The 21,526-nt window shown below is 38.7% G+C and overlaps 2 protein-coding genes across 4 annotated transcripts in view; one reads left to right on the forward strand and one right to left on the reverse strand.

Moving 5' to 3' along the window:
- afap1l2 (actin filament associated protein 1-like 2) overlaps positions 1–21,526 on the reverse strand; it is a 65,347-nt gene that overhangs the window by 22,352 nt on the left and 21,469 nt on the right. For 2 of the 3 annotated variants that reach the window (XM_062055651.1, XM_062055649.1), the window contains exons 2-4: positions 14,401–14,529; positions 5,660–5,725; positions 3,180–3,271 (exon numbers count right to left, since the gene is read on the reverse strand). In XM_062055651.1, the coding sequence (XP_061911635.1) occupies positions 3,180–3,271; positions 5,660–5,725; positions 14,401–14,529 (287 nt within the window). Of the gene's footprint in view, positions 1–3,179; positions 3,272–5,659; positions 5,726–5,791; positions 5,918–14,400; positions 14,530–21,526 lie in introns of those variants that run through there. The other variant, XM_062055652.1, reaches the window with a different exon arrangement.
- On the forward strand, positions 1,456–2,958 carry LOC133655263 (kelch repeat and BTB domain-containing protein 13). Its single transcript, XM_062055254.1, has one exon. It carries the CDS (start codon positions 1,456–1,458, stop codon positions 2,956–2,958), a length of 1,503 nt encoding a protein of 500 aa, XP_061911238.1.

A 21,526-nucleotide genomic window follows, 5' to 3' on the forward strand; every position in this document is an offset into this window, starting at 1 on the left:
GTTAGTGCAATTTGTTAACAGTTTGAGAACTATTTTAAGTCAGAACCTACTTATTAAGACATATGTTGGGGTTTATTTCTACTGTAAATCATCACACACAGGCGTTAAAGCATCTGTTTTTAATTAAAGGGAATTCCAGAGTAGCAGCAGCCTCTAGAGCTGCCCACCTTATCGCTATATTCTCCCTGTTCTGGAAGCTTAAAAAGTATGTCATCTAAATCCATATTGATAGAAAACATACAATCTAAAGGAGATCGCAACCGTTTTCTAAATGAAGACACTTCACTTTCACTGAACATAATCTCAGTAAAACTGAATCGACCTAGCAGTCTGCGAGTAAGCAACCAAGCAAGCAGCAGGGGCGACAGAGGAGAAGTAATCCGGGTGTGGTGGAGGTGATTGGAGCAAATACTAAGGGAAAAAAAGTCAGAGGAACATGGAAAATCCCTGGTTCCCATGCCAAGAATCTGCTGCAACAAAAACATGAACAGAGTGAATCTGGAAGCTCAGCGTTGTGGAACACAATGACTTTTGAAATGAAAGTATTTGAACTAATATCACACAAGCTTTGTAAAAGTTGTGGAAAAGAGAAAATATGTTTTCTTACAGCGCATGTGACGTAATGACACTTTGCCAGAAAATAAATACTGTGTGAGTGTATAAAAGGCTTTTGCAAAGTGAATTGTATTAAAAATGTCTCCCGAATTCTAACACAACCACATGAATTTGAATTGAATACAGGAAGTAGAATTGAAATTAAAAATTTGAGGAAGAGTAAGTAGAATTGAAATGCCAATTGATAATTTCAGTGTATTCCATAGTCATGCTTTACATATTCCATACATAACGGTCTATACTACATAAATATTATTACAGTACTATGAGCCTTACGTACAGATTGCAGTATATCTTAATTATAGCAATGTTTTTCAAATTTTAAATACAAAATTTTGCACTAGTCTGGTGCATACAGTATTTCTGTACAATTCTGTTTAAAAACAGATTTCATCTACAGTTAAAAAAGCTCTTTGACCTAAAATTTCAAGTGAAATATGATTTATACAAAAATGTTGCACTCAGACTTAATGTGTAAATGGTTGTGAGAACGAATTTTTGTAAGAAACATAGTCGTAGTAGTACAACGTCATTGTGCTGCCAGTGACTATTTTAAGTCCTCAGAGTTAAACACCAATGCCAGTCAAGTTCATTTCTGTTAATCACCGATTGCCTGAGTCGACCTCACTGTGGATGTCAGTTTTCATTTCCCCCCTTCCTCTTGACGCTTCCAAAGCAGCACAGCTGCTATCTATAGAGCGACTCTATTTTCAGCCCATGCAGACTGGTCGCAATGGAACTCTCACAAACCGTTTGTTTACTGGTCACAAATGGGGATAAATCTACACTGGAGTGACACATTTTCCAAAGGGATAAAAAAGACCCTGATTTAAGAAGATCATGGAAGATCCCGAGGGACCACGAATCTTTCAAGTGGAAAATGCGACCCTTGATCTGGTTGAAAAAGAGAAGGAGGCCGGCTGGGTGAGGGTGAAAGTGGAGGAGAGCTGGTTCACCGTGGAGAGGGCCTTTCTAGCGAGGCACAGCAACTACTTCTCCGCGCTCTTTCAGTCTGGGATGCTTGAAAGTGAGCAGAAAGAGGTCTACCTTAAGGGAGGGGTGCATGCAAGGGGTTTTCGTATTGCCCTTGCTGTGTGCAAGGAAGAGAATCCAACTATCTGCGACCCGGACGAGCTCGTAGATGCAGTGGAATGTGCCGCTTTTCTTCAGGTGCCTTGTTTGACTGAGCATCTGTGTGACATCATCGACTCGGACAACTGTCTCTTGCTTTACCATGCAGCCCACATCTTTGGGCTGCAGGAACTCTTTCACGGCGCCGCTTTGTTCCTTTGCGATACCTATGAAGACTTGAGAGAAACAGCAGAGGCAACAATCCCTGAAGATTTGCTGCGGTATTCCCAGTCGTTATCCCCTGCGTCTTACATTGCAATCGGTACCCATTCTCCTTCAATGGAACAGCTCCGTGACTCCTTCAGGATCGTGTGCTACCTCGATGAGAAGGAAGAAGAATGGAAGCATCTCACAAACCTCCCCACCCTTTGCAGCACATCCATGGCCGGCGTGGCGGTGCTGGACAACCGTTTGTACATCGTCGGGGGAGTTTTTGGTTATGGAAAGGACACGCTGGACGGTGGCTTCTGCTTTGACCCTGAATCAGGGATTTGGACCGCTCTTCCGGGACCGCAACAACCGAGGAAGGACTTCACTTTCTTGGGGCATGAAGGGCGACTATATGCCATTGGTGGTGAGTTCCAGAAAAGATGTGTGGCCACTGCAGAGTGTTATGATCCTCAGAAGGGCCAGTGGACTTTAATACAACAAGCACCAAGGCCGGTAACATCCGCTGCTTGTGCTGTTGCAAGGCGCCGGATGTTTATTTGCTTCTGGAAGTCACCTGACACCACAGACATCTATGAGTATACACCGCTTAAAGATGAGTGGAAACTCGCGACTACCATGACCAGACATCAGAGCTACGGCCACTGTATGGTCGCCCACAGGGACAATTTGTACGTGATGCGCAACGGGCCTTGCGACGACTTCCTCCGCTGTCTCATGGACTCTTACAATATCACCACAGGACAATGGACAGCCATGCCTGGACACTACATCAACAGCAAGGGGGCACTGTTCACCGCAATGATTAGGGGGGACTCGGCGTTCACTGTGAAACACATGCTAACGCTTGAATACACCATCAGTGCACAAGAGTGGAAGCCCCGAAGGCAGATGAAGGGTTTTCCAAAGAGTGGATCACTTTGGACGTGTTTACTTAGGCTTCCCAAGACAGGACCAATAGAACCACAGGTTGATGCACAGGGGAAGAAAAAGGAAATGCCTTTGAAAGACGGAAAGGAGGGATTTGTCGATGATATTCTGTAGGAATTCTGCGAATTGCATATTGTCAAACACTTGATTAGCGGTAGCTGCTCTCTTGGAGAACTCAAGAGACATTATTGTTCAACCCTACAGCTCTCTTTGTGTTCCATGAGTGATATGTGGACAATGTGTTTTAGCTTAAACAGGAATTAGATATGTCCAGGATCCACTTCAGTCCTCAAACATTTTTTCAGTTTTACATCCTTAGGGAAGTAATAGCTTACCATTCTCGGGGGCGGCAGATTTGGAAGGCTCTTCTGTGGGACAGGCGCATGTTTGCTCGCTTTTCCATTGACCAAGTCATCTGTTCTGTCATCTAGGATGTTAAAAAGTAGGATGTTAGTGAATGTCAGTACTACAAGCTTAGACTCCATCAACTAAAATAAACACACAGGAGAAGGGAATAAGTAATTTAGGGATGTCCCACATCAGAGAGTGGATAGTCAGATGGGGTCAATTTGAGTGGTTTTGAAACGCTTTGATTTTCAGACTAATAAATACCGCCGTACCAGACTTAGTTCAACATTTTCTGTGAACATAAACAAAAGCACCTTTTGTTCTGTGTGAAGGTTTATGTATAAATTTTACATAGTTGAAAGCTGGATTCCTACCTGTAAGGTTGCTGTATTTCATCTCAATTAGTGGTACAGTTCATGGTGGTCTTATGAGTTGTGCTCAAAATGCTTTGGAAGACATTCATGTAATACAGATCAAATGTTTATAGCCATTGGACAAATGATCAATGACTTACGGGCAGTTAATTGCTAACAAAGTGGGAATGCATGTGTTGACATTTTCTCACTCTTGTGTGCTGTGGTTCTGGAGTAGAATATTAAGCAGTAAAAGTGCTACTTTTTTACGTTTAACGCCTACATACCTGTACATTTTTTACAATGAAGAAGGTATGTTGAAGTGTAAAAAGTTAGAAGATAACATTTTGGCATTGTATGGGGGCCAGCCAGTGTGGCTGTGCAAGCTGTACGTTCGTAAACCTCACTCCCTGACAACTTCAAAGAGAGTGCTAGTAAAGGAAGATCAGAAACACAACACAGAACTGCTATATAAGCAAGCTGTTTAATCTTAACTTGTTCCTGTTATGCTAGGCTAACAGGCAGAGTGTAACAACCATTTTCCACCACAGCCTACTGAACAAACGGGACAAGCATAATATAAATATTGCATTATTATGTAGCTGCAGAACGTCTTGACTCCCTGTGAACACGAAAAAACCAAGCTTCATCAATTTTTTTTGCAGCCTCAAATCTCATAGCTCCAACTGTCTCTGAAACAAAACTACAGAGAAAAAAATATATATTTTATGGTCCAAACAAAACAGGCTACAGATGGCGAGGAGCTATGAAGAAACAGACAGGAAATGGTGAAGGTGGGGGTTTGGAGAAGAAGGGCGGGGGATTCGGGTTGTCTGTGACTGCAGCTTGTGTCTGCTTTTCACTCGACAAGCGAGAGGTGCAATAACTCATGTCGACTGTAACTGTTTGACCCACTTGGACAACCTCGACGTAGAAAACTGCGGAGACGGGAGACTATTTTTTACTGTGTGTATTTGGTAATAGCTTACTGCAAAAGTCTCTTATAAGGATTATCCATCCATCCATTTTCTACTGCTTGTCCCAGCTGCATTTGGGCGGAAGGCAGGATACACCCTGGACAAGTCGCCACCTCATCGCAGGGCCAACGCATATAGACAAGATTGACACTAAGGCAATTTAGTGTTGCCAATCAACCTATCCCCAGGTGCATGTCTTTGGAGGTGGGAGGAAGCCGGAGTTATCAGAGGGAACCCACGCAGTCACGGGGAGAACATGCAAACTCCACACAGAAAGACCGCGAGCCCGGGGATTGAACCCAGGACTTTCTTATGTTTTAATATTACATTTAGTAGGTATACTTAAGTGCTAAAACCGTACTGGTTTAATTGGCAGCCCTAAAAGATACAGTAATCTGTGAAAACAACAGTTAGAAGACATGCATTTGACCTTCCTGTCCCTGGGATAGCTAACTTGGTATGCTAAGCTATTTACAATTATAATGCTAAGCTAGCAGGCTGTTCGTTACAGCAATTAAAATTGTTATAACAATTAATTTAAATGTTGAGTGTTACTTGATGCAAATTAATAGACTTTGCCTCTATTCCCAAAAGTACAGGCTAAGCTTGCAGCTTGTTCCTGTTATCATGCTAGCTAACAGGCTGCTAGTTTTAGCAGTTTTATATTTGCCCACGACAGATTACCTAACAATAACAACAGAACCGAGTTTGCCTTTGCAGTTTAAAAAGTATCTATCTTTACCCAAATTAGTTAAAGAAGTCTGAAGAAAAATTCAGAATCAGATTTGGTTTATCATTTACAGTTTTTCATTGAAACTCTTTCAAAGGATGATATGCCAACAAATGAAATGCTGATAGACATACCTACAAAAAAACAACAACATTGTAATCATCTTATAAAAGGTAGTGTTTTACGTTTTTTAAATTTACTGCTGGTAATAACATTTATTTTGTCACTGTATTTAAAAATCTGCACGGCAACCACATAATTTCCCTACTGTGGGATAAACAAAGGTCTATTCTATCCTATAACGTATTTTTGCACATTCATGATAAATAACTGTGCTAACACATTGAAACTCCTCTCTCTTACTGCTTAATATACATCCATTAAAACAAAAACATATTTTTTTTTACCTTTTTCCTGCTTTTCCTTTCCGCCAACGACCACTTTATTCATGTAGATGTACTCCTCATCGGCACCTGTGTAATAACAATAGCATTATAGTTACCATAAACACCAACACTCTTATTTTTAGTTTATATTACATTTTAGAAGTTGTTTTGATGAGATATTTCCAGGATGACCTGATCATAGAGAAGTAATGACAGTTTAGAAAGATATTGCTTTGACAATGTCGCATGAACTTAAAACAAAGTGGCAGTTCCAACCGAATTAATTTCTGCTGACTTGTATCGAGACATCAAAGGAAATGTCTTCAACTTTGGGTGCGACACGGAAGAACTTTGAAATCGATATCTAGAGCAGAAAGTCAAAGCAAAAATGAAAGAAAATAGGAACAGATGAAATGCTATTTATAAACTTGTGCTCAAAGGAAGTGAGCGTCCCCAGTGGATGAATGCGGCTTTGGAATAATGACACAGTCAAGAGCCAGGAGAGGAAGCTTAGAGGAACAAGTCCAAGACCTGAACATGGAAACAGAAGAATATTGTAGTTTGTGTGTGTCACCGAAAGTGAGGGACCCAAAATTGACTAGTTGGTCACAATAGTTAAATACAGTAACCTGTCATTTTTCACATGACACTTGTAGCACTCTCTATGGGTTGTGCTCAAAATGCAGATATCCTACACATTTTTTATAATCATTAGACATCACTTACACACAATGACAGTGTTTCCTCGCCACTTACTACAGTCTCAGTGCATCGCACATTTTAAAATACCATTGAGTACACTGAAATGTGAGTAGCCATTCAAGTTTCATGGTAAAGTTGCGTAGGTTTTACACTATCAAATGTTTTACGCGCATAGGAAATGTTTATTACCCCGAATTTCCACTGAATGCGTAACTGCCGCGGACAGGCACACGCGCGCCGGCGGACTCTTCCCGTTTTTATTCGAGTCAATGTGTCAATTTCTACCATCAGCGGAACGTCACCGACATGCTGTTCAGCATTCCAGCGCTAAATATAAGCACAGCTTCTATTTTTGCTGGACGCCGCAACAAATCTGTTCAATTTTGTTAAAATCTGCTAGTGTTGGAAGTCATGCATAAGCACAAAATAAAATACTCCGTCTTTAAGGCGGATTGTATTTTAAACTTTGAAAAGTCCTATTGCAGGGGTGTCAAACTCATTTTAGCTCAGAGGCCGCATGGAGGAAAATCTGTGCACACGCGGGCCAGACTATTAAAATCATGGCATTAAAACTAAAAACAGACAACTTCAGATAGTCTTCTTTGTGTTACTTTGGCCAAAAATAGAACAAACACATTCTGAAAATATTACAATAAAAATATATAAAAAAATACCGGCAGCGGTAAAGTTTAGATCCATGAAGGAAAGCAGAAAGTTAATGAATGTTTTCTTTTGTATTATTTTTTTTAATGAATTAACAATTATGACAATCTTTTTCCAAAACGCAATACAGAATGTGAGATGCATACATTTATCATTTATTTTCAAAACGTTTACAAAAAAGTGGGACCCCATTTTTCATGACTTGATGGGGTCCCTGGGACCCCATATTGGAAGTTCCTTGCGCCGGTTCTAATACTAATCAAATATCATCCCGGGGGCCATAAATATTTTATTCCGGCCCGCCGGCCTTGACTTTGACACCCATGTCCTAATGGGTGGCGACGGACATGAAGTCAACTTGTTAAAGGTTTTCAGACTTAATTTCATCTTGTTGACACAAATGGATGAGAACATGCTCATTCTCGCTGTCCAAAGTTAAAGAATAATGTACAGGCATATCCCAGGCAGCTCAATGGGGATACGGGGGCCTGTGTCAAATATCAGCTGATACGGAGCAAAGGACTGATTGTATGACAGGCTCGCCAGGGATGATGTTACTGTTACATGGTAATTGTTATATTGTATATATGATATAAACATATAATATATCAGTATATATCATATACTGTACATATATTATGTAAATATTACGTATATATGTTATATGTTATTGCTTTTAGTCTATTTTATACCTGCATTGTCCTTTCCATCTTTTCCATCATTTGTAACTGAGCTACGGTGTGGAACAATTTCCCTTGTGGATCATTAAAATTTGTCTGAGTCTAAGTTGCAACCAACACTTTTGGTTAAATTAACAAGAGGAAACCTTTTCTGCTCACATTTTCAACATTCAAGCAATGTTCAATAAAAGTATGGTAACTAACATTTTAACAGATTTACCTGCAAAATAAAGTTCCCCGACCCGGCCATACAGTTTCTGTTCTGCGCTCTGGTGTTGCAGATGAAGGACAGTGTCCCAGGTGTGCGGTTGATGGTGTTGGCCCCTCGCTTCCTAATTTCCATATTCTCCTTGATCCACCTCTTGTAATTGATTTTGTTTCTGATTAAATTATTATTGTTCCGGGAGTCCGTGCGTCGCTGTACCGCTGCCGCTTACGATGTTGGTCACTTCTTTTGTGGCTTAACCTACTCAGTGGCCTAGTGGTTAGAGTGTCCGTCCTGATATCGGTAGGTTGTGAGTTCAAACCCCGGCCAAGTCATACCAAAGACTATAAAAATGGGACCCATTACCTTCCTGCTTGGCATTTAGCATCGAGGTTTGGAATTGGGGGTTAAATCACCAAAAATGATTCCCGGGCGCAGCACCGCTGCTGCCCACTGCTCCCCTCACCTCCCAGGGGGTGATCAAGGAGATGGGTCAAATGCAGAGGACAAATTTCACCACACCTAGTGTGTGTGACAATCATTGGTAATTTAACTTTAACTTTAAAGTTGTGTTGCGACTTTTTTATTGTGTTGTCGTTTGTATTCGTTGGGGCTTTCGCAAACGTGCTGTAGCTGAAAGTTTTGTGTTGTAATTCATGTCATTTCAATGGGTGACGTTTATTTGAGATACAAGTGTTTAGAGTTAAGAGCTTTGTCCCAGAACCAACTAAGCTAGTAAGTTGAGGTACTACTGTATTATTAGTCTTTTATTGGATGTTTTCACTGTTGATTGATTGATTGAGACTTTTATTAGTAGGTTGCACAGTGAAGTACATATTCCGTACAATTGACCACTAAATGGTAACACCCGAATAATTTTTCAACTTGTTTAAGTCGGGGTCCACTTAAATTGATTCATGATACAGATATATACTATCAATATATACTATCATCATAATACAGTCATCTCACAAGATAATCACATTTAATTATTTACATTACATTGTTTACTGTAATAGGTGATTAGGCATAACTCCACAACTAGAGAAAAGCATTACGTTCTTTAAAATTTTTTTTCATATAATAGTATTAATAGAACATTTACATTCTAGACAGCAGTTTTCATCCATCCATCCATCCATTTTCTGCCGCTTGTCCCTTCCGGGGTCGCAAGGGGTGTACTTTTTAATGTACTGGAGTGATGCAATATCATTCATAACTTTTTTTTTTTTAAAATCATTTCAGTTTTTCATTTTACGGTACAGAACATGAAATGAAAACATACACTACCGTTCAGAAGTTTGGGGTCACTTTGAAATGTCCTTATTTTTTAAGTAGAAGCACTGTACTTTTCAATGAAGATAACTTTAAACTAGTCTTAATTTTAAAGAAATACACTCTATACATTGCTAATGTGGTAAATGACTATTCTAGCTGCAAATGTCTGGTTTTTGGTGCAATATCTACATAGGTGTATAGAGGCCCATTTCCAGCAACTATCACTCCAGTGTTCTAATGGTACAATGTGTTTGCTCATTGGCTCAGAAGGCTAATTGATGATTATAAAACAGTTTAGCTCGTTACAGAAGCTACAAAACTGACCTTCCTTTGAGCAGATTGAGTTTCTGGAGCATCACATTTGTGGGGTCAATTAAACGCTCAATATGGCCAGAAAAAGAGAACTTTCATCTGAAACTCGACAGTCTATTCTTGTTCTTAGAAATGAAGACTATTCCACAAAATTGTTTGGGTGACCCCAAACTTTTGAACGGTAGTGTACGTACAGTGAGACAAGTGCAAAAGTTATTTTTTGTTTTTTGTTTCTGAAGTTAGATATCACGCTGATTAATCTTGAACATTGTCCATATCCTCCATTTGTCGTTGAACTCTAGCACTTGGAGTTGTAGGCAGTGTGTTAGCAGTTCCATGGGATACATTTCCTCAACAGTCAGAAGCCATTGATCTTGAGTAGGCATTCTCTCCTTGCCACATTTCCTTGTTATAATCTATTTGCCAACTATCAACAGGATCTTTACTAAGTATCTGTCCTTCACTTTTACGTTTCGTCATCTAAATTTTCCAAGTTCATGATTGCAGATGACACAGGGATTTTATATCCAAGAATTATTGACCATGCATTTAATATAACTGCCCAAAATTGCATTATTCTATCACCTTTCCCAAAATATCTTGTTGAACATTTATTAGATATTAGCTTTTTATATGATCATCATCTCATTTTCTTTGTATGTATTAAATAGTATTTGATTATACACAAGGAAAGTATTGCACCCATCATTGTTCTAGAAGCAAACATGCCTCCCTTTTTGTCCGAGTTCCCGCTAAACTCTCGTGAGGACGCAGTGAAACAACCCTCCCACCCCGATAGCTCGACTTTCAGCCTCCATAAATAACATCAGCCCACCAGCAATTGCAACATTTTCATGTTTTAAGTTTCCCGGCCAGTGAGTAAGCAAAACAAACAGGCCATGTATCACACAGAGAAATGAAGTTTCTCTGGTGTAGGCGTCAAAGCTGCAGTAATGCTCGCAAATTAAACGTGGGATCTTTTCGCAAACATATACGGTACAAGCTCTTCAGTCATTTCTATCTGATAGCGGTGGTCCTGTGAGGGTGTAATAATTACACGGTGGTTAGGCAGAGTCTTGAATGGTAAAATAACTAACATTGGCTTGTCAGATAGCCAGCTGCTGACTCGCACGTTTATTGAATTTGTGGGAAACTGAAGTCTGTGACCAAACGTTACATAAGAACTCATTAGGCGAAGTTTAAATGTCTTGCGGCGAAACCTCCGCCACAACATGAGAAAATGCAAGTAGTGAAGCATAGTATTAGTCAAAGTTTTGGAGACGGTTTACTTAAGGTGAATGCTATGTAAAATTCACAAAAGTCCAAGAAAAATTGATTATCAAATGTCAACCTGTTATGTAAATCTGCAGTGTAACTTGTGGCCATGTTTAATAAAGGGGGATTTTAATCCACATTTAAAACACTACCTTGTGCTCTAGATATGTATTGGATATGCTTTGGTGTAAATTTTGCTCCACTTTCACATTTTCAACCTCCTTTTCGCATACGCCTGCAAGATGTTTGTTTGTGGAGGCGTTCCAAAAGGCTCTCTAAAAGAATCATAACGATACATAACGATTCGCTTTGATTCGTAATTTGAGGTTGCCGATATGATTCACGGACAATATTTAATTATTTAGAACGACAGGATCCGAAACGATTCACTGAGATTCAGTAACTTTTTGGCAAAAATAAAAAATCAACCGGTGTGGCTGTGAAATTAATACTATGCACTGTAGGTGACGTTTCCTCTATACTAGTTATTTCTCTTAAGGTAATTAGGTCAAAATCAATCAAAGATACAAACAAGCAAGTAAACAACAATTAATGGCCAATGCATCCACTTCACACATTCATCTTATTTGAATAAAGTGCAACCAACACCAGGTTGAATTAACGAGAGGAAACCGTTTCTGCTCACAATTTCAACATTCAAGAAATGTCCAATAAAAGTACAGTAGCCAACATTTTAACAGTAGATTAAGATGCTACCTTTGCTGTTGTTTTTCCACATAAAATAATACACTATTAATAGTAAAAATAAAGTGGAAACAAAATCTCTTCAGGTTGAATTAACAGTTGGTTTACTGTATCTAACGAATTAAATGCAACCAAATAATTTCAAGTTCAATGAGCAGTGGTTTGACCTGCTACTACTCTCATCTTAATAAGCAGCTTCGGTGGCAGAGAAAAGTCACAACAGATGCTAACGCCACAACACAACAACATAAAGCCACAACTAGCGATGGAAATCGAAAAACTTTTTTTTTCAGAACCGGATCCCAGTGTATCTCTTTGGAATCGCTTGCCATTTACTCAAACGGTTCTGTTATTGATCCTTCCGGGTGGAGACGACGTCATTACGCAACGTGCGTAGTGACGTCAGATCTCAAAATGGCGGAGCTCGGGCGCAACAAACGCGAGCAATATGCTGAAACATTTGAACACACTGCATGCAATTATTATAAATGCAAGTCACATTTTGAACCGCTTATATGTAATCCTAGCAGCAGTAACGCTAGCACGTCATCTGAATACAACAGGTACTAACTAACACCTCCTATCATGTTAGCGCTATTATTTGTTAAATTGAAATGAATGCCTCATTTAGATGAGCATGACAAGAGACAGATTCAGAAGGTACTCGACGCAAGAGTATATTTCAGGCTTTAACTTCAAATTAGTGTTGTCCCGATACCAATATTTTGGTACCGTTACCAAAATGTATTTTGATACTTTTCTAAATAAAGGGGACCATAAAAAATGGCATTATTGGGTTTATTTTAACAAAAAAATCTTAGGGTACATTAAACATATGTTTCTTATTGCAAGTTTGTCCTTAAATAAAATAGTGAACATACAAGACAACTTGTCTTTTATTAGTAAGTAAACAAACAAAGGCTTCTAATTAGTCTGCTGACGTATGCAGTAACATATTGTGTCATTTATCATTCTATTATTTTGTCAAAATTATTAAGGACAAGTGGTAGAAAATGAATTATTAATCTGCTTGTTCATTTACTGTTAATATCTGCTTACTTTCTCTTTTAACATGTTCTATATACACTTTTGTTAAAATGTAATAATCACTTATTCTTCTGTTGTTTGGATGCTTTACATTAGTTTTGGATGATACCACAAATTTAGGTATCAATCCGATACCAAGTAGTTACAGGATCATACAATGGATATATTCAAAGTCCTCATGTGTCCAGGGACATATTTCCTGAGTTTATAAACATTATATACATTTTTTAAAAACTAAAAAAGATTTTGTGATGCAAAAAAATGTTGATGTAATCGTAGTAGTATCGACTAGATATGCTCCTGTATTTGGTATCATTACAGTGGATGTTGGGTGTAGAGCCACCAATGGCGTTTGTTTACATTTTGACGCCGGTGAGCTACGGTGTGTAGTGAAACATTCCTCGTCCTGCAGGGATGATACTTGTAAGAAACGTAGTTTATTTGTCGCCATGGAGGCGAGGATTAGGGATTTAGAAGTAGCTAAAACACTGCCACTAGCTAGCTAGCCATGTCTTAAAGCACCTCTTCCTGAGGTTCAGTGTTATAACTTCACCTTTATCGTCAGTTTTTAAGCCAAAATGCGACCGTTCTCCCTTTTCTGTCTACACACTGTCTGCTTCTAAGTACTCCGTGATTGTGCGCTGTCAAACATGCTCGTCTGCTCGTAAAACCAACAATGACACGACGTGACGACGACGGGGAGGCAGGGGGCTGGGGAACCGGTACTTTTTAGAGGAGGTATAGTACCAAATATGATTAATTAGTATCGCGGTACTATACCAATACCACCGGTATACCGTACAACCCTACTTCAAATGTGAAACTAATCTGTGATATTAACTCATTACATGCAAAATGAGATATGTCAAGCCATTATTTGTTATAATTCTGATAGTTATGGCTTACAGTTTTTTAAATCTGAGATTTTCAATTCAAAGTTTTCATAAACTGTAAGCCATAATCATCAAAATTATAACCATTAAAGACTTGACATATCTCACTTTGCATGTAATAAGTTAATATCACATGTTACTGTAATATGCACATAATTTATAATGAATAAAACTATGTGTTTTATTCATTATAAATAATAGGAATAAGTAGATACATTTTTCATTGGATATTTACATTGTTGGTATTTTTCTCACCAAGCATATCCCGAAAACTAGCTAACCAATTGACAGTTTTAGCATTTATTTTTCATGTTTATACAATTGCTTATTATCTATGCATCTTCAGTTTATTGTGAAGTCCATCCATCCATCCATTTTCTACCGCTTATCCCCTTCGGGGTCGCGGGGTGCGCTGGAGCCTATCTCAGCTACAATCGGGCGGAAGGCGGGGTACACCCTGGACAAGTCGCCACCTCATCACAGGGCCAACATAGATACATAGACAACATTCACACTCACATTCACACACTAGGGCCAATTTAGTGTTGCCAATCAACCTAAAGTGTTACCTTTTAATTCAAAATTGAGCAGTGCAGATAAGGTTAATGCCAAGTAATGATAGCCGCAAATGTTTATCAGGGGAAAACAGGGGCAGTGCCCCACCATATCCTGCAGATGATGCTGCTGCTAAAAAAAAAAAGCTTTTTTTCCTTACAGAGATTGCAAAAATGAACGTAATAAGTCTTATAGGGCTGTTTTTAAAGCGGTCTTCTAAAAATAACTCGTTATAAAGGAAAATCAGTATTATAGGTATTTACAAAGATATTAATAATACAAATTATTCATTAATAATTCAAGCACACCAAAACAATTTAAACTTGAAATGTGAACCTTAGAAAAATGCTGTAGTATGCAATGTGTGCATATATTTTAGAATTTAGGAAAATATCTGTTCCTGCTTAGTAACAAGTTTCAAAAGATGTCTCTCTTATTTACTCGTACCGTTGGACGCGCTGTAAGACTGCAGCAGGTCGGTGAGCAAACCCTTGTGGATGGTAGCGTTACCGCTCAGGTTCTCTTTGTCCAGGATGAGCAGGAAGTGGTGGAGCTCCATGAGAAGCTGGTCCAGCACTGGAAGCACAAAGATGGTGAACGTTAAACAATAGTTGGAATAAACAGAGCTTAGAACTTAGGCCAGCATGTGCCAACTTTTTACATGGGAGAGTATTCAGCCTTCACTTCATTGGAGACATGGCTGACAAGGCTGTTTTGGGGAAGAGTTTACATGGAGGTCAAGCCCAAAGGTGGGCGGAGCCTGGGGTTTTTGGAGTGCGCGTTGGGTTGCCTCCTATGCACATCCTTCAGGGGTCAGCGCTGAGCTCGCAATGTAGGAAGCTCTTTGTGTTTGCCTTCGCTGCTGCTCCGTGGGCCTCATGAATAGACTTCTTGCTGCAGTGGGCCTACATGTGGGCATCAAAGACCCCCTTAAAGGAGAAGGTGGAACTGTTCTTGCTATGAAACGGCCTCGGTGTCAACGTTTACTTGAGCGACGTCGCAATTACTCAAGAGACCTCAAGGAGGGCTGAAATGATTGATTAAATCTATTGATTCGATTCGGGAAAATTTTGATTAAAATGTTGTCGCTTTGTTTGAATATGACTAATAGAACATTGATCAACTCCAGGGGGGTGCTTTAAATATGAGAACTTTATATAAGCTGACGTCATTTCACACGAGTGTGTGGTGTGTGAGTGCCCTGATCTGTGTGGCTGCTAACCGCAACAAAAAGTTTCTATGTTTTATTATCATTAATGTGCAAATGGTGAAATTACAGTTTCAATGTGCATTATGGAGATTTGGGCAAGCATCAAAATCTTTATTTCAACTCTTTTCCATAAAATACGCTTGAGACAAGAAAAGTGTGTTTTATCGGTTTACTCGATTAGTCAAACTAATCAATAGATTACTTTCTAACGGAGATAATTGATAGCTGTAGCCCTAACCTCAAGGAAGAATGAAAAGCACATATAGAGGTACCTCAACACTCAATTTGAAATGAATGTTTGTTTCTTGTGTAAACTCAGGAGGAACAACAACTTGTAACAATATATTAACTCTATTGCTCTAACAGCACTGTTACAAATATTACATCAACTGAGCGCAAAAAAGCTTGTAACTCAATTTTTAAAATACATATTTTTAATTAAACTAATGAACGTGAATGTGAAAAAAAGGAGGAAAGTGTTACATTTTAGAAGTTGAGGTTTGTATTAATAAAAACCAAATAAAATCATAAAATGTAATCGATGTTTTGCGCTGGTAGAATTGTATATAGATACACACTAGGGATGTGACAATAAACGGTATTAAAGATAACCACGGTAAAATTCTGGTTATTATCAAAGTTTTAAATAATTATCAAAAACAAGTGTTTGATAACTGCATTTTGAAAAACTCACAGACTGACTGGCGTCAGCTCGCTAGCGTAAATGCGAACATGAAAACAAGAAACATTAGCGTATTTCCCTGATAAGAGTCAACATACCCCAATTTAAACTTAATCAAACACATGCTGTCTGAGCAACTAAGTTATTCAATTGTGCACATTGAATCTAGAAGCTGTGCTCTCTTTCTACAGAGTGATCATTCTTGTCTCAGAGGACTACGAGACAGAGTTGTTTTTACGGTGCGTTCAAGGATTGCTGAACAGGGTAAAAACGCCATAAATTATAAGCGATTTTATTTGTTATGCACTTGTCATTTAAGTAAATCTTACAATGCTACAGTACAAACCAATGTTTAAAACAATAGAAGCTTAGCCATTATACAGATAAAATACTAAGACTTAAAACACTATCAGTGAAGCAGAAGAAACACAAAACTTGCTAAAATAATGGGTATTCTAACATAGTATCTATTTTAGTTTTTGTTTAAAAACAATAAGTTGGTCAAAATAATTCATTGTGTAGAATAACTTTTTGAGCACATTCAACAATACCGCAATAATATTGATAACTGAGATCATTTTGGTCACGATAACCGTAACGTGAAATTTTCATATTACATTCTTACACACTATAATTAATTATTGGATATTTTCTTGGTTTTATGTTAGCAAGCCAGTTGATCCATTTTTTATACAAATTCGTATTCAGTAAAATGTAAATTGTGTAAACTTTAAAAATTCTGGAAAGATGTCCGACATCCAACGTTCTCGAGAAATTGTCAACCACTTTTCTAATGCGTGTTGTCGCCACCTAGTGGACTGGAGTGGAACAATAGCAATCATAACTTACAGCTGTTCTAATGAAGTCTGTTTTTTATTTATTTTTTAGCTGGGAAGTTTTCAAACAAAAGCCGACCCTCTGCTTTTTTGGGTCTGGAGATTTGTATATACAAACTGGCTTCATCCAAGCTTTTCTTCCCATCACTCAGTCGGTGTTAAATGATGATTAATAATGTAGCAGTTAATAAATATTTCATTTTCTTATCGAGATCTACTCTTAGATGCAAACATAATTTCAAAACAAAACTGAATTTAGTCCTAAAACTTTTTCAGTCACAGAGGCGCTCCATCCTTAAATAAACTAACTTTGCGGTTGGCCGATGGCTTCCATGCTTCCATGTGAAAGAAAAAGACTATAGTTGAAGTGTGCGTCTCTTAAAAGTGTCACTCCTTGTTAATGGCTCTTCCACCTTCCGCTGACCACATCAACATCAAAGAAGGTGTCAAATGCTAAGAAGAGGTTTTGCAGGTTGCAAGCTAAAGAATTGTGTTTCATGGCTGCACTTCTGCTAGCAACTGTGACCAAACTCACTTTTACTTTCAAATCTTTCCGCTTCCTCTGGTTTGTTTGCAGAGAGTGACCTTTCAAATGTGGTCCGGGGGGGACCATGGGAAAACACAGTCTTCTGACAGGACCTGCGTGGCCGCACTTTGGCAGGGCGCCCACGCACGTAAACACTTCCTGAAGAGGTCTGTGATGTTTTTTTAACTTCACTGGTGCTAAACATGATAAACAGGAAATGTAATAATCTTTGAATAATCAATTAACATTTTCCAGACATCTTAAGCGTGCCGGGTGAGCCCAAGGTCGTATTTCCTGCTTTTGCTTCATTAGAACGGCATCGAATAAACAACTTTATTTGCCCTCAAACTAGAGGAAATAAACATATTTTAGTATAATTGGCTGATGAAAAATGTTGCACTTTAAAGGAGGGCTGGACGATTATGGCAAAAATTATAATCACCATTATTTTGATTGATATTGTAATCACGATTACTTACATGATTATTCATTGATTTGTATACATGAAACATATATAGTTTAAATGTAGTTTTAAAAAATCTGGATATAATTTGGTAACAAATAAACCACAACAATTAAAATAATACATTTAAATAACAATATCAATATAAAAGAAAACTTTTTTCCGTTTTAATTGTTTTTACTTCAGTTTTTTAACTGTGACACTTATTTTACCACCACAGAGTGTGTATTTTTTTTGTAATATTTGTGTAATAATATTTAGTAAAAATCTTCACATCTATTGGTGCAATACATCTTTAGATCATTTTACCAGTATTGTAGGCCCAAGCATATTAATTGTTTAAATCTATCAACCTGAGGGAACTCTCCTGAAGGAATCAATAAATTATCTATCTATCTATCTATCTATCTATCTATCTATCTATCTATCTATCTATCTATCTATCTATCTATGTGCTATAAGCACATTATGTTTGTCTAAGGCAGGGGTCCCCAAACTTTTTGACTTGGGGGGCCGCATTGGGTTAAAACAATTTGGCTGGGGGCCGTGACTATTTACATTGTAGATGGTCACTGAAGGCATCAAAACTATGAATGAACACATGTGGAGTTATGTACTTGACACAAAAAGGTGAAATAACTGAAAACAGGTTTTATATTGTAGTTTCTTCAAAATAGCCACCCTTTGCTCTGATTACGGCTTTGCACACTCTTGGCATTCTCTCGATGAGCTTCAAGAGGTAGTCACCTGAAATGGTTTTCACTTCAAAGGTGTCACTGCTGCTCACTGCTCCCCTCATCTCCCAGGGGGGGAGGGTGATGGGTCAAATGCAGAGGATAATCTCACCACACCTAGTGTATGTGTGTGACATTAAAGAAATAAGAGAAAGAGAATATATATATATATTAGTGCATCTGCCTCACAATACGAAGGTCCTTAGTAGTCCTGTGTTCAATCCCGGGCTCGGGATCTTTCTGTGTGGAGTTTGCATGTTCTCCCCGTGACTGTGTGGGTTCCCTCCGGGTACTCCGGCTTCCTCCCACCACCAAAAACATGCACCTGGGGATAGGTTGATTGGCAACACTAAATTGGCCCTAGTATGTGAATGTGAGTGTGAATGTTGTCTGTCTATCTGTGTTGGCCCTGTGATGAGGTGGCGCCTTGTCCAGGGTGTACCCCGCCTTCCGACCGAATGCAGCTGAGATAGGCTCCAGCACCCCCCGCGACCCCAAAAGGGACAAGCGGTAAAAAATAGATGGATGGATATACATACATATATATTCCTCGCGCACTAATTGACTGTAAGTGTGCGCACTTGAAGTCACGTGATCGATGGAAAAATGCATTTTTAAACAAATGCATTTTTAAACAATATGATTTCAAAAAATAATAATTTAAAAATATATAATTTCATAATTTAGTTGTTATTTTTTTACCTTGGGACTTTCCGCGGGCTGGATTTTGGACGCTGGTGGGCCAGATCCGGTCCGAGGGCCTTAGTTTGGGGACCTCTGGTCTAAGGTTATTTTTCGAAACCTTTATTTTGTTAGTGCAGTCAGACCGAATGTGGCGCACCACGCTATTATTGTGAAAGGGGGAAGTGTGCTGTGCTGCTGTTCTCAGCTTGACGAGCCCCTTAAGTTGCGACCGCTGTTCTGTTTGTACTTTGAGCGTACATGGATGATGTTATATAATAAATGATAAGTGGGTTATACTTGTATAGCGCTTTTCTACCTTCAAGGTACTCAAAGCGCTTTGACAGTATTTCCACATTCACACATTCACACACACATTCACACACTGATGGCGGGAGCTGCCATGCAAGGCGCTAACCAGCAGCCATCAGGAGCAAGGGTGAAGTGTCTTGCCCAAGGACACAACGGACGTGACTAGGATGGTAGAAGGCGGGGATTGAACCCTCCGGTTGCTGGCACGGCCACTCTACCAACTTCGCCACGCCGTCCCTGTTGTTCCCATCCACACCAGCAAATTAGATGTGTTGTGGGTGTATGGATTGTTCTTGCTCGCTTTGGCTTCGTAGTTCAGTCTCGACATTGTTTGGTTCAGTTCAGGGTGGCTGAGTGCATCGGGAATAAATTAAATATTTTTCCAAACAAATGTTCCTTCTCCTCACAATGACATTTCACTTACATTTATGTCAACTTCCCTGATATTCTGCGTTTAACAGTGGATTCGGTTTTATTGGCAAATTATGTGAATCCGTCCGTGGTTAATTAAACACGGAAGTCTTAGGCCTTACTTTTTTTTGTTAGGTTTAGTGATTATTGATTAGGCTCGTTAGCGACACTGTTGAAGTGGAGGCACGTATATAAGACCGCCCACAAAACGGCGCACCCTGAAGAGACAGTCAGAAAGCAGTTTGAAACGGTCTATAAAATGTAATCAATCCAAAGTTTTGACCAAAGAACCACCATTACAAGTTATGTAGACCACAAGGAAGTGTTTGAAATGTAAATAAAAGATCATAATATGACTCCTTTAACATACGAAGTAATGAACTTATGTCGAGTGATAATGTCAACATGTTTTGATTATCAGTACTCGAACTGACTGAAGCTTCAAGTCAGTCTAGTGATGCAATAAAGTCCGCCGACATGTAAGATGTTCATCCAGGAGCTGCCGCCTGAGGTCGGCTTTTTTGGACACTTTCGCACAACGTTCTCTCTGAATCACCGTCATATTTTTTATTTTGGGATGTGGCGCACATGTGGAAAATAGCAACAGATGTGCTCGCATGGCTCTTTTCACATCTGGCCTTACACCACACTGTTTTGTTTTTTTCAATCTGATCTAGTCCTCAGTTTGTTTCTTTGTGTTTTTTAAGCAACATGCGTCACAGCCTATGCAAAACCTCTGCTACTTAAAAAAGTCCTAAACATTGTGTTTATAAAATAATTTCTAAGTGGTCAGGGATATACGGAGCCCCTAAAGGGACATATAGAATTTTTTTTTTCATAATTTTTTTAAAAAATTATTATTATTATTATTTTTTTAGATATGTATCTCGTGTGCACGAGAAACTATCTCGTGCGCACTCCAAATAATTGGGAATGACAATCAGCAGCGTTCAAACGCTGATTAAGAAGTGGAAAATGAGGGATTCAGGTAGACCAGCAAAGATTTCAGCCACAACTGCCAGGAAAATTGTTCGTGATGCAAAGAAAAATCCACAAATAACTTCAGCTGAAATACAGGACTATCTGAAAAATTGTGGTGTGGCTTTTTCAAGATGCACAATAAGGAGGCACTTGAAGAAAAATGGGCTGCATGGTCGAGTCGCCAGAAGAAAGGTTTTTGTGTTATCATTCATATTCTCTGAAGAATGGCCAAGAAATCATAAATTCTCCCAGGGTATGTAAACTTATGAGCACAACTATATATATATATATATATATATATATATATATATATATATATATATATATATATATATATATATATATATATATATATATATATATATATATATATATATATATATATATAGGGCTATACATTAGAATTTTTGGACAAAACCCTGTAATTCCTGGGAGAAATATGTGCATATTTTTTCTTTCCAAAGACAGTAAGTCATTTTTTGTCTACTTTATACCTGCATTATCCTTTCCATCCTTACCCTTTCCATCCTTTGTAACTGAGCTACTGTGTGAAACAAGTTCCTTTGTGCATCAATAAAGTTTGTCTAAGTCTAAGTAAGCAAATAATAATATTTCTGCAGATCTTTTCTTCCCCAGTACCACTAGATAAAGCCACTTGTGGCAGCACAGTTTGAGAATCAATGTCGTAGAAAGCTAAACATGTTCTCAAATGGGATGTTTGCAGGATATCCGCTGGG

Source organism: Entelurus aequoreus, linkage group LG08 (assembly GCF_033978785.1).
Source record: "Entelurus aequoreus isolate RoL-2023_Sb linkage group LG08, RoL_Eaeq_v1.1, whole genome shotgun sequence".
Taxonomy (NCBI): Eukaryota; Metazoa; Chordata; class Actinopteri; order Syngnathiformes; family Syngnathidae; genus Entelurus; species Entelurus aequoreus.

Coding starts and splice junctions, on each gene's coding strand:
- LOC133655263 (XM_062055254.1), top strand. CDS start 1,456: ATGGAAGATCCCGAGGGACCACGAATCTTTCAAGTGGAAAATGCGACC.